The sequence below is a fragment of the Galleria mellonella genome, unplaced genomic scaffold (assembly GCF_026898425.1).
Source record: "Galleria mellonella isolate WM207_F2 unplaced genomic scaffold, CSIRO_AGI_GalMel_v1 utg574, whole genome shotgun sequence".
NCBI lineage: Eukaryota > Metazoa > Arthropoda > Insecta > Lepidoptera > Pyralidae > Galleria > Galleria mellonella.
The window spans coordinates 1,043,311-1,056,271 of record NW_026442122.1 but is presented as its reverse complement, the minus strand read 5'-3'; the positions used below and the strand labels follow the sequence as shown (position 1 = coordinate 1,056,271).

The window sequence follows — 12,961 nt, the reverse complement described above, 5'->3', positions numbered from 1 at the left end:
TGGCTGTGTTTCGGTTTGAAGGGTGGGATATGGCGTGAATTTACAGGGTACAGAGGAATAACATCTGAGTCCTTAGGAATGGCAACGCATGTGGGGTATCATGGGCGTAACAGTATACTCTGTTATGTCCATGGTATTGCTCATAGTCTATAGGCGACGTTTGCTTACCTTGTATAAAAAAAACTTTTCATCAATATTTGCATAATTTATTTTCATTGTAGAAATTTTATAAGCGTCAGCAACATATAAAATTTGTTATTCTAACAAAATTGCATAATGTGTACTCTTTATATAAGTGACAAACACTCAAATATTATGACAAATTTAATTTTATTAATAATAAACTAATTTAATTTTTTTATTATTATATGTATTACTACCATTTTTTTACCTGTTTATAATTTGTCTCCATCCAAGTTAAGTATATAAAATTTCATTGTGATTATTTCTTGTAATTGTTTGTGTTACAATTAGAATACACATACCTGTGGATAAAATTTCATTAAAGTCTATTTATAATGTGCACCATTTATATAAGTAACAAAAATTCAAGTATTATAAAAAATTTAATTTTATTAATAAAAGAACTCATTTCATTTTATTAGTAATAAGATTACAAGAATGTTTATTTGTATGAGTAAATAAATAAAACTTAAAATTTAAAGTAATTGGAGAAATTGCAAAGTAATATATATTTAAATTCTATATTATATGTACCAGTAAAGTTGAACACTTTACTCAAAAAGTATATAAAAATTATGTACCTGTCCTACTAACTGGACATTTTTTGTCGTAATCAAAATAAAAAAAAGAAATACATTTGAATTTGAAGAAAGAAAGGATTTCTCGTGTCGTCATCGTCACGTCACGGCCACGTGCGGTGTAAACAGTTTAATTCTGTCTGCGTTTAGAAAAGCCGGTTTGTGGTCGATTGAATAATCTCACTCCTCATCGACTCGTCTTGAAACGCGCTATGGAAAGTGAATGTCAAGGTCAGGCGGATAAAAAAGTGTAACAGGAAACTGGGTGGCATTTGTAAAAACGTCACAATTGCTTTTTATATTTTACGATTTTTTTTTTTGAATATTTTTAAGCGAATTTCAAAAGGAGGGGGATTCTTAATTCGTTTAACTATATTTTTTTTAATAAAAATTTTTTTTAATGATGAAATGCAATCAAATTTATAAGTGGTAATGACTTGGCCTTGTAGCTCGAGTATTCTTTAGCCGCCTTTAAGTTTCTTAAGACAATAATTGAAAACGTTGACAAGTATGTAGACACGGTTGCAATTTTTTTTTGATATGAGCAAAACACTCGATTGTGTACTCGTAACCTAGGACATTTTTCTCAAAAAATGTAAAAAATATAGTCTACAAGAACTCGTATTATAATGGCTAACTGGTTATTTTGAAAATGGTCGTAAATATGTCCAAAATTATTGGAAAGAATGATCATGCTAAAGAAATAGCCCTTAAATAAATAATAAATTCAAAACTACTGTTAATATGGGATTCCCTTAGGAGCAATTTTGGGACTAACACTCGAGTCCTCAGGGATGGCATCGCATGGGGCGAAACAGTATACTCTGTTATGTCCATGGTACTGTTCATATCTACCATATAGGTGACGGTTACCACTGTCCATCAAGTGGTCCGTCAGCTTGTTTGCCATTCTAAGTTGTATAAAAAAAGACATCCTGGAAGGTTTAAGCTACCAAACATGAAAACACATCTATATCATAGTAACATTTACTTATTATGTATAATAATTTACAATAAACTACCAAATTCACTTACTGATCTGTGTTTAAAAAGGTTTACAGTCATTTTATGTAAATGGTTGGTTACAAAATTTTCTATACGCTAAAATATTATATGTATGTAATATATATATATATATATATATATATATATATATATATATATATATATGTTTATAAATGTGTGACGGTTGTGATTAATTGGAAAATATTTATTTATTTACACTTTATTGCACCAAGTAAAAAGAGAAATAACAAATACAGTAAATATTAATGAGAAGTGATACAAAAGGCGGCCTTATCGCTAAGCAATCTCTTCCAGACAACCTTTGGGTAGAGGGCATTGAGAAAAAGACAAAGAGTAGGTGGAGCACTATTATATAAATATTATCATATACAAACATATATAGATACATACATACATACATATATATAATATATACACAATTAAATATATACATAACATACACATACTTAACAGCACACATACGAGTACAACAGAAAAAAAAATGACGAAGGAAAACGAAAATAGTGACATGTATGTGTAAATTTAGAATTATAATTTAAATATATAATGTAACTTTAGCATTAATATAACTTATAATTAATATTTAGCAATAATAATACATGTAAAAATGTTGCATGCCAAACTGGCTGAATGTTAAGGCTACATAAAAATGTATAATATTAACTCAACTTACCACATTTATTGCAATACATTTAATTTACTACTACCAGAGGGAGATTTTGTACAAAAATCGTTTGCTTGGGCACCTCTGTTCTATTTATGTTTCTACCGTGAAGCAGTTATGTTTGCATGGCTGTGTTTCGGTTGGAAGGGTGGGATATGGCAGTGAATTTACAGGGTACGGAAGAATAACACCTGAGTCCTCAGGAATGACTCATGTTTATAGGCGACGGTTGCTATTTTTCATCAGGTGGGCTTTCAGCTTGTTTGTCATTCTAAGTTGCATATAAATAGATATGCAGTAACAAGATCTTTATAAAAACTTGTCAGACATACATGCCATGCGATGCCATTCTTGAGGACTAAGTGTTATGCCTTTGCACCCTGTAATCTTGTAATTTCATTGCCACATTTCACACTTCAAATCAAAATGCAGCTATACAAATACAACTGCTGTACGACAGTAACACGAATGGGACAGAGGTACCCAAGCAGATGACTTTAATACAAAGTCTTTCCCTAGCGAATGAATTCATAATTGTTGAACTTTAAATATTGTTGCATATCTTAATATCATTCGAAAGAGAACGGGGCGACCTGATGGTAACAACATGGCTTTATCATACTCTGTCATTCTGACTGCATGACTCGTCCGTGACCTCGACAGACCCGCAACTCGTATGTTTTAAATATATTTTGATTCTCAATGTATTTTATTTGGAGGGGGGGGAAGGAATTGTTAGTAATGGGATCTAATTGACCGATTGCTAGCAATACACCCTATCAGGTCGACTTCCTCGTCGTTCTCCCTGGAAACCGTCGTGGTTAATTCTAGTGGAATTCGTCACGATGGGCTGACTGATCTGCCTTTTTATCCTCATCTGTCATCCCTCACTGGTGCCCCGCCAGTGCATCCCGATACCGCAGGCGAGGTTACCATTTCATTATCACTCATTTAAAAAAAAGGCTTTTATTTATAGATTTTAAGCGACTTGTCTTTTGTGGGTTCCGTAACTGAATTTAGATTTTTAAGCGATATTTTTCCTATCAAGGAAGGTAATTATGTTTTTATCGGCGATAAAGGAATGATAACCATGCTCGCATTAACGGTATACGCTGGTGGACTACCAGTGAGGAATGATACGTGAGAATGAAAAGGTAAGACAGTTAGCCCATCGCGATGAATACACCTGGAATTCAGCACGATAGTTTTCCAGGGAGAATCACGTGGAAAGTAACCCACTAAAAGCTAGTATTGCTAAAAGCTAGTATTGGAAAGATACATCAATAGTTAATATTGTTTTTGATTTAATGAATTCTTATAATGTCAAATCTTATCTTATCTTATTTCATTCCGAACATATTTTTTTGTTTATCTAACAACAAGTTGAAAAGTTAATAGAGTCGTTTAGGTGTTCGTGGCATATTACAGATGCAAATCAACATTATTTTAATGTACATGCAAATATGTCCATGTAATAAAGCTATAACCGTTCAGAGGTTTTTTAACATTGGCGTTAATAATGTATGAACTTATAACTTGTTTTATAGGATTGATACTTTTATAACTTAACGAAGCGAAGTAAATTTTTAATGTACAGGATAATAATGGTACGGGAAAATTTAAGGAATTCAGGTCATAGAGATGAGAATGTTTATATTATTCATTAAGTGTAGGTATTAATGAAAAAAAGCCAGTTAAGTGCGAGTAGGACTCGCGCAACGAATGTTTCGTACAAAATCATTGTTCCCTTTTTTTTTTATAAAATATTATTTCACAAAAAAAAATTTTTTGTGAATTTGTTTTTTTTTACATATTTTGTCTATTCCAGTCATGCAGTTAATGAAATGGAAGGTGAAAGATGATTTTTTTAAATATTTTTCTATCTAATTATATATGTAATTTACGTTACTGTATTTCACTTGAACTGTTCAATTGTTATTGTATATTCTTATGGTTCTGGTGCAATAAAGAGTTAAATAAATAAATAATACCAATGTATGTAAATTCTTAAATTTTATTATAAAGATACATAAAATAATATTGTAAATGAATAAATAAATATAGCCTGTTGTATTTAATATTGTATAAGGAAGGATAGAATTTTGATTAAATTAAAGTATTTTTTTATTGTAATTTTATATTTTACATAAATTAATAAAAGATGATTTAAATAAATAAATAAAAAAACCATTCCCCTTAAAACATAACCAAATGCCTAACTAACTGCAGTTGCTAATGCGCCTGCCAATTATATTATATAAATATGATTTATAATATTTAATATAATATAAATAATATTTATGTGCTTCTTATTCGTATAAAAATATTTTGTAAGACATTTTTAAATTATTATATATATATTCTTTATTGCACTTGTAAGTTATATATAAAATAATGCATTTATAAATGTTGTGAGCAAGGGTGGACTTATCTCTGACAGAGATCTCTTCCAGTCAACCCGATACAGTTAGAAAGCATGTCGTTAGCGGGCAGCTGAAGTGCTACAACCATTAATACATAAACAAATATACAGTTAAAAAAATATTACATAAATACATACCTACACTATAAATAAATATAATACCTACCTACTTATTATAATAAATGTTAAAATAAATGAATATACTACTTACATTAGAAATTTAATTTAATGATTTTAAGATTTGACAGTTCAATTAGAAAAATACAAAAAAAAAAAAATTACTTAAGGGAAAGAAAATGTGATTTCTACCTCTTCTTGTAAGAGGTAATACTCTCTTGTATGTGGGAAGGGAGTTTGTTCCGTAACTGGGCAGCTCGATACGAGAAAGAGTTGCCCATTATTATTATATCTATTTGTGATATTATATTTATACTAAAAATAATAATATATGAAATTTATTTATTTAACAAGAGAATATTAATAATCCACGTCGCGGAACCATAATTTGATTGTAAGGCTCGTATTTGGCCGGCATTTTCAAGGGCAACGATCTTGTAATGGACATAGTAATATGAATGCAAAATTGCTTCGCTGAATAAATTATATATGTATATAATAATACATTATTTCAATGAATTTTGATTAATATATATTTTTTTATAATTAATATTTATTTATTTATTTAAGGCAAGTCGACAACTATATATATATATATATATACACATACACGCACACACACACACACACACACACACACACACACACACACACACACACACACACACACACACACACACACACACACACACACATATATATATATATATATATATATATATTCCAAAATTGATACAAAACAATAAATCAAGCACGATGGTTTCCAGGGGGAACCACGAGAAGGTCGACCTGACAGGGTATATTGCTAGCAACGGGGCTACTAGTCCCCATAACTAGCAATCCCTTCTCCCCTCCCACTGTGTATTGGTGAGGTAAAAAGAATAGACACGTTTTTCTATTGTCAATACATAAGCCTGAACACGAAGAGAAATATTAAAATCATATGACATATTGACGATTAAACACGGCCAAAATTAGTTTGACATTAGCTTGTATGGAATTACCTAATAAACTAGGCACTATTCCACTATGCAAAGTAGCGTGTCTGACAGCACGCATATATATATAAATACGAATTCATAAAATAAATGGCATTCGTTGGAACATCACGCAAAGCCACTTCACAACTAAAATGAAATCGGTAAGTGGCAAATATTAATATTTTTTTAACAGACTGGTGAAAGAGAAAACCAGAGGGAGACTGTACAAAAGTCGTTTGCTTGAGCACCTCTGTCCCTTTCGTGTTTCTACCGTGAAGCAGTTGTGTTTGCATGGCTGTGTTTCGGTTTGAAGGGTGGGATATGGTAGTGAATTTACAGGGTACAGTGGAATAACATCTGAGTCTTTAGGAATGGCAACGCATGGGGGGTATCATGGGCGCAACAGTATACTCTATTATGTCCATGGTACTGCTCATGTCTATAGGCGACGGTTACCACTTTCCATCAGGTGGGCCGTCAGCTTGTTTGCCATTCTAAGTTATATAAAAATAGGTGAGGGTAATAATAAACAATTGTACTGTATAAATAAAAAAAATATTACTTAAATACATGAATATTTGTACAATCAACACCATTATTCTCTAATTACTAATTATAAAAGTGGGTACCACTGTCCCACTCGTATTTCTGCCGTGAAGCAGCCATGTTTGCAAGGTTGTGTTTTGGTTTGAAGGGTGGTATATGTCGGTGTCGGTGTAGTGGTAGTGATATTAAAGGGCATAGAGGTGGATCTCTGGAATGCCAACGCATTGCTGAAGGGCGGGAGGCGAAGGATACCAAGAGCATGTCCATCCATCTTGATAAAAATATGTATAGTACTGTTATGAAATAAAATTCATTATTAAAAAAAAAGAATCACCAAAATCAGTTATGAATTGACTAATATATCATGTAATACAAATTGAGAAATCCCTTCGGTTTGAAACTGATTAAATAAAACAATTGATTGACTCATCTTCACGCCGTATCAATAGCGTCATCGAAAGAAAGCCGTATTGTTGGCAACACTGGGATTGACAAAGCTCGCCGCGCGCTGGTGTATCGCAGTGAACGTTATGACAGACAGACAGACACGCCTACAGTTCGCACAGGTATTTAGGTCGTTCATGACCGTATTTATATTCTTACCGCGCTCTCAGGGGGATGATCTCACTGGCGTCTCTCAGATTGTCGGTGCACAATAAAAAATATGTCAAGCACGAACCGAACTTAAGTTTCAGGTGCAATATCAAATTTAAATCGTCTTTATTCAATCAGACTTGTCTACAAGCACTTTTAAATCGCCATTTTTTTTTAAAATCCTCTGCATGCTTCGGAAAGTTGGTATCTATTGAGAAGAGCCTGTAAGAAACTCAACAGTTACTCTTTTAAATCTCTCTTAATATTATGTGTATTGGGGGGAAAGGGATTGTTAGTGATGGAGACTGAGAATCCCATTGCTAGCAATATACCCAAATAGGTCGACCTCCTCGCAGTTCCCCCTAGAAACTATCATGGTTAATTCTTGATAAATTCATCATGATGGGCTAACTGACCTATTTTCATTCTCATCTATCATCCTTCACTGGTGCTCCGCCAGTGTATCCCGTTAGCGCAGGCGGGGTTACCATAGCATTTTCACCCATCAAAAAAAAATTATGTGTATTTATTTAAATGTACTATGTGTAAATTTATTACATGGTCGTTAAAAAACCCGTGCATGATCGACTAATACCATGCACGTTTGTCATTCAAGTAAGTCGTTTAGTGCAGGCTTTGTTCAATAAGTGTTTTTAGTGACAGTTTTAAGGGAGCTTATGGTGGAGGGAAGGGCAACAGCGTCCTTCTTAAAACATCTGTAAAAGCCTAACTGTGGTTGCCAACCCGCCTGCCAAGCGTGGCAACTACTGGCAAAACTCCGCTTGTGGGGAAGGCTTTTTGTTCAGCAATGGACAATTAAGGGCTGAAATAATAATAATAGTTTTAAATTTATTGAAAGGTGGATCCAAAATATCCATTCCCATAAAAGACCTATTAACTTTTTTTAAACGATACTTCGGAATAACAAGTTTGTATTTGTATCTAGTGTCCGAAATCAAGCCACAAAATGTTGGAACAATATATCACCTCCCATTAACTTGTTCGTTACTATGTCCAGTTTCTAAATTAATATACAAAAATTCTTAATTGAGAGGCAAAAGTTAGACATTCCAGCAAGTTACCTCTATGTTCCATTTGTCTGCTAGATAAACTGTCATATCTGTCTGTTTACTGTATATCTATCTATTTACTGTATGGATAATCTGGTAGTATTGTTTTATTGTTACCCTATTCCCTTTGGTCGCAACAGAATATCAGTGCTTTGCTCTTTTGAAGGCGAAGCAATAAACTGAATTGTGACCATTTTGTATTGTTATGGTACACGCACAAACGAAAAATTCTATTTAGCTTTATGTATTTTTTTTTTAAATTATTTATGTTATCTCACTTTTTATGTATATCAATATATGTTGTAATTTGTGTGCTGTAAGTAATGCAAATAAATTATCTATCTATCTAGTATTAAAATCATTGAGATTGCGGTTTTTGAAAAAAACAGGTGAACATATATACAAAATGTTTGCGTATATGTATGTATATGTCCTTACTTATACATATATAATGTTGAAAAACTTATCTCATTGAGACAGTTTAAAAACGAGGAAATTCTGAATTTAATTAATTACCAACTTCATTAATTCGAAATAGATTTTTAAAATTCTGCACGCAGCCTATAGGATTTGTTTTCCTATTAGCCTTCTATTAATTTTGTCAAGATACAAAATTTTATTTTTCTTAAGAAGTAAAATTCGCTTATCCTTAATAATTATCTATGGTTTATGTTAGTTTTTCAACATTGAATAGTTTTTTTTTTATTCAATTTAGAATGGTTAAGCTAACAGCCTATTTGGGGGGAGGGGGGGGGGGGGAGGGATTGTTAGTAATGGAGACTGAGAATCCCATTGCTAGCAATATACCCAACCAGGTCGACCTCCTCGCGGTTCTCCCTGGAAACTATCATGGTTAATTCCTGATGAATTCATCATGATGGGCTAACTGGCCTGTTTTCATTCTCATCTTTCACCCTTCACTGGTGGCTCCGCAAGCGTATCCTGTTAGCGTAGGCGGGGTTACCATACCATTTGCACCCATAAAAAAAACAGCCTACTTGTTACTTGTATTAAGGCATTGTTAGGAATTGTTAACAGATATATTTTTTCTAGCAATATACCCTATCAGATCGACCTCTGCGTATTTCCCCTTAATCATCATCGCTAACTCTTGTAGGAATCGTCAGGTTGCGTTAAAATGCCTGCTTTCTTTCTGGTGACTTTCGCCAGCATATACCGATAGTGTATTAGAGATTACATTCCATTCTCATCCATTAAAAAAAGATATATCTGATACAATATGAATAACTGTCGCCTATAGACATGAAACGTATTATACATATGTATATACATGTATTATACATGTCCAGTGTTTGGACACTGACTGGCAGAAAGAACGGTTCTAACCCACATGCTTAAATTAATGTAAATTCGTCATCATTTTTATAAAAATAATTAAAAATTAAGAAAATGTATGCAGTTTTGGCTCTTTGGTGGGTTTATTTTAAAAAAACTGCTAGTAAACTAAATAAATAAATATCCCTGAACATACCACAGCGCCATCTACTCTCAAACTAAGTACAGTTTGTACTATGGGCACTAGATAACTGGCATTAACATTTTTTTTGGTAAATGCTCGTACATGTACACATTACTTGTATATTTACTTAATACTTCTAATTATTTTCCTTAATGTTTTATTCTGTTAATTTTCTTAATTATACAATACCTACTTGTACAACAATTAGTCTATTACCCTAAGGTTGTCTTGAAAAGATTGCTCTCAGCAATAAGACCGCCTTACTGTATTTATACAACTGTATCGTTGTGTTTGTAAATTGTCTTGCTTATTTCCTATATTGTATAATGCAAATAAATTATACTCATTCATTCATTATATACATAATAGATTGCATTTTTTGAATAAATAAATGAGTACTTTTTATTTATAAAGTAGTAATAATTGGAGTTTGATCATTTGTGTGTAAATATATGTACATGTGAGACAAATCAATGTTCCTGACAATTAAATTTATTATATAAATATTGTCCCCAGTTCGTAGTGCTCGCCCTGTTCGCGGCCGCCGCAGTCGCTGTTCCAGTCTCAACCAATTCCAGGGACGCCACCATCCTTCGTTACGAGTCTGAGAACATTGGAGTGGATGGATACAATTACGCGTAAGTTACAGTAATAATAATAATAATATACTTTATTACTCAGACTACAATTTGGTCCATTTTGTTAGTAACAGTTTTCTTACAAACTATGTTAGTAAAAAAGTAAAGCAAATTAATTAAAGCAGTTCACTCAGATGTGAGCCAGCCGACTAGAACAGCATCTGAATGAAATGCCCAATTATAAGCGAGTTATATTTCTCGCCTATTACTTTTAGAATGCTGTTGGTGCTTGTCCTAACCCTGTGTAGCAATGATGCAGTTCTCTTTCTTCTTATAGCATAGTAGTCATCTACGCGAGATTGAGCAAACATGCTGGAGCAAACAATTCTCCATCGAATTTTTGAAAGAGTTGTTGACAATTTTAAAGAGTTTTTGACAAGTTTGAGTTTTTAAAAATTGTTTTTGACAAGTTTGTTTGTAAATTGTTTTTTATTTCCTAAATTGTATAATTAAAGTGTACTCATTCATTCAAAAAAAAAAAAAAAAAACTTTAATAATGACAAAATAATTTCTTTTGATTTAAATAAACTTAAATAGTTTAGTTATGGATATGGCCTGGGATAGAGCTGGCTGGAAGAATTAGTTCCATTGACAAGAGGAAACTGTTAAATGAAAAGAGAGATTTTTTTTTATGCGTGAAAATGGCATGGTTACCCCGCCTGCGCTATCGGTATACACTAGCGGGGTACCAGTGAGCGGTGATAGGTGAGGATGAAAAGGCAGGTCAGTTAGCCCCATTGTGACAAATTCAATGATAAATTGGTTACGATAGTTTCCAGGGGGAACCGCGTATAGGTCGACCTGATAGGGTATATTGATAGCAATGGGGACTAAACTCTTCATTACTAACAATCCCTTCCCCCCTGAAAAGAGAGAGTTTTTTTAAACTACTGAACAGATTTTGATGTAATTTCCATGAGACCAATCTATACTTAGAGATAAAAGAATTTTCGAAACCGGTTTAGATATGACAGAGGTATGATTTAACAAACATAAAAAAAAAACGAATTGAGAATCTCCTTGAAATCAGTTGAAACGAAGAGGGACAAGGTTACTAATGTTTCTTGGGAGGGTAAAGGTATGTAATATGGTAATAATGATAATAATAGGAGAACGGTCTTGATATGGTTGCTTTTATTCTATATTTGTTACTTCAAGAATCTGTCATTTATAAAACAATGTGGTAAATCCTATACCTTTAGATTGGTCTCTTAGAAATTTCATTAGAATCTTTTTTTTTTATACGACTTAGAATGGCAAACAAGCTGACGCCCCACCTGATGGAAAGTGGTAACCATCGCCTATAGACATGAGCAGTACCATGGACATAACAGAGTGTACTGTTTCGCCTATGATACCCCCCATGCGTTGCCATTCCCGAGGACTCAGGTATTATTCCTCTGTACCTTGTAAATTCACTCTATATCCCACCCTTCAAACTCAAGGTACCCAAGCATTCGACTTTTGTACAAAGTCTCCCTCTGGTAAAATAAAAATAAATCGTTTCAGTATTTTGGTTTTTAAACTAAAATGACTAGGATTGTCACGTTTGAAGTCGGTATATTTTTTTGTGGAGCAAAATTTCATTTGTTACTATTATATAATATGTGTATTACTATAATATGTATTTTTTTTTCTTAATTGTCTCTTCTAATTATTTTTACTACAGAGTTGAAACCAGCGATGGAAAATCAGCCCAAGAAACAGCGCAGCTTAAAAACGTCGGTACCGAGAACGAAGCGATCGAAGTACGTGGATCATTCAGCTATACCGGACCGGATAATGTAGTTTACACCGTCACCTACGTGGCCAACGAAGCTGGCTTCCAACCCCAGGGTGCACATCTCCCGCAGACAGCCTGAACCGTCATCAAATCATCAAATCTAGTTTAAACAAACGGCTTTGCAAGAGGAACATGCTGACTGACCTTTTGTTTATTCTCTTGCACATTAATATTGTAAATACATTTATTGTTATTTAGCCACGTTTTTAAATGTACTTTAGTAATAAATTAAAGTTGTTACACCTAACGATAGAAATATTGGCGGAAAAGGACATTTAAATGTACAAGGACCTCGTTACTTTATACATAGTAGATTTATGTAAATACACATAATTTTAACAGAGATTCAAGAAGAACAACTATGCAGTTTTTTGTGTAAATTTTCAGCAAATAACATTTCGAACTGAGCAAGTGAATTATAAAAAAAGACGACTTAAAAAAGCTAGCTTGAAAGCTACAAACAATAATTTACTTATTCTAATTTATTTTAATCTGCTCGACTCCACTGTCTTTGAACATAATAGAATTAAAATTTAATTTAATGTCATAGTTTTCAAAGATACACTTATACTTTAAAATGAAGAAAAAATACACGTGTGAAAAAGATAAATAAATAAACAAATAAATACATACTGGATACATAACTCGGCGCCATCTAGTGAAACTTAGGAGAGTTTGCACTGTAGGTACTATATATTTTTTTTAATGGATGATAATGGAATGGTAACCCCACCCGTGCTATCGGTATACACCGGCGGGGCACCAGTGAAGGATGATAGGTGAAGATGAAGCAGGTCAGTTAGCCCATCGTGACGAATTCAACAAGAATTGTTCACGATGGTTTCCAGGGGGAACCACGTGGAGGTCGACCTAATAAGGC

The 12,961-nt window shown here is 33.0% G+C and overlaps 1 protein-coding gene across 1 annotated transcript; it reads left to right on the top strand.

Annotated features, from left to right (window-relative positions):
* The first annotated feature begins 6,039 nt into the window (after positions 1 to 6,039).
* On the top strand, positions 6,040 to 12,278 carry LOC113510947 (flexible cuticle protein 12-like). The gene is made up of 3 exons (XM_052899535.1): positions 6,040 to 6,131; positions 10,177 to 10,298; positions 11,968 to 12,278. The coding sequence occupies exons 1-3, from the start codon at positions 6,123 to 6,125 to the stop codon at positions 12,158 to 12,160; spliced, it is 324 nt and encodes a 107-aa protein (XP_052755495.1). The 5' UTR covers positions 6,040 to 6,122; the 3' UTR covers positions 12,161 to 12,278.
* The last annotated feature ends 683 nt before the right edge of the window (positions 12,279 to 12,961 follow it).

Bases quoted from the DNA above. Each gene is read 5' to 3' on its own strand.
- LOC113510947 (XM_052899535.1), top strand. The intron at 10,299-11,967 runs GTAAGTTACAGT...TTTTTACTACAG, and splicing joins GTGGATGGATACAATTACGC to AGTTGAAACCAGCGATGGAA.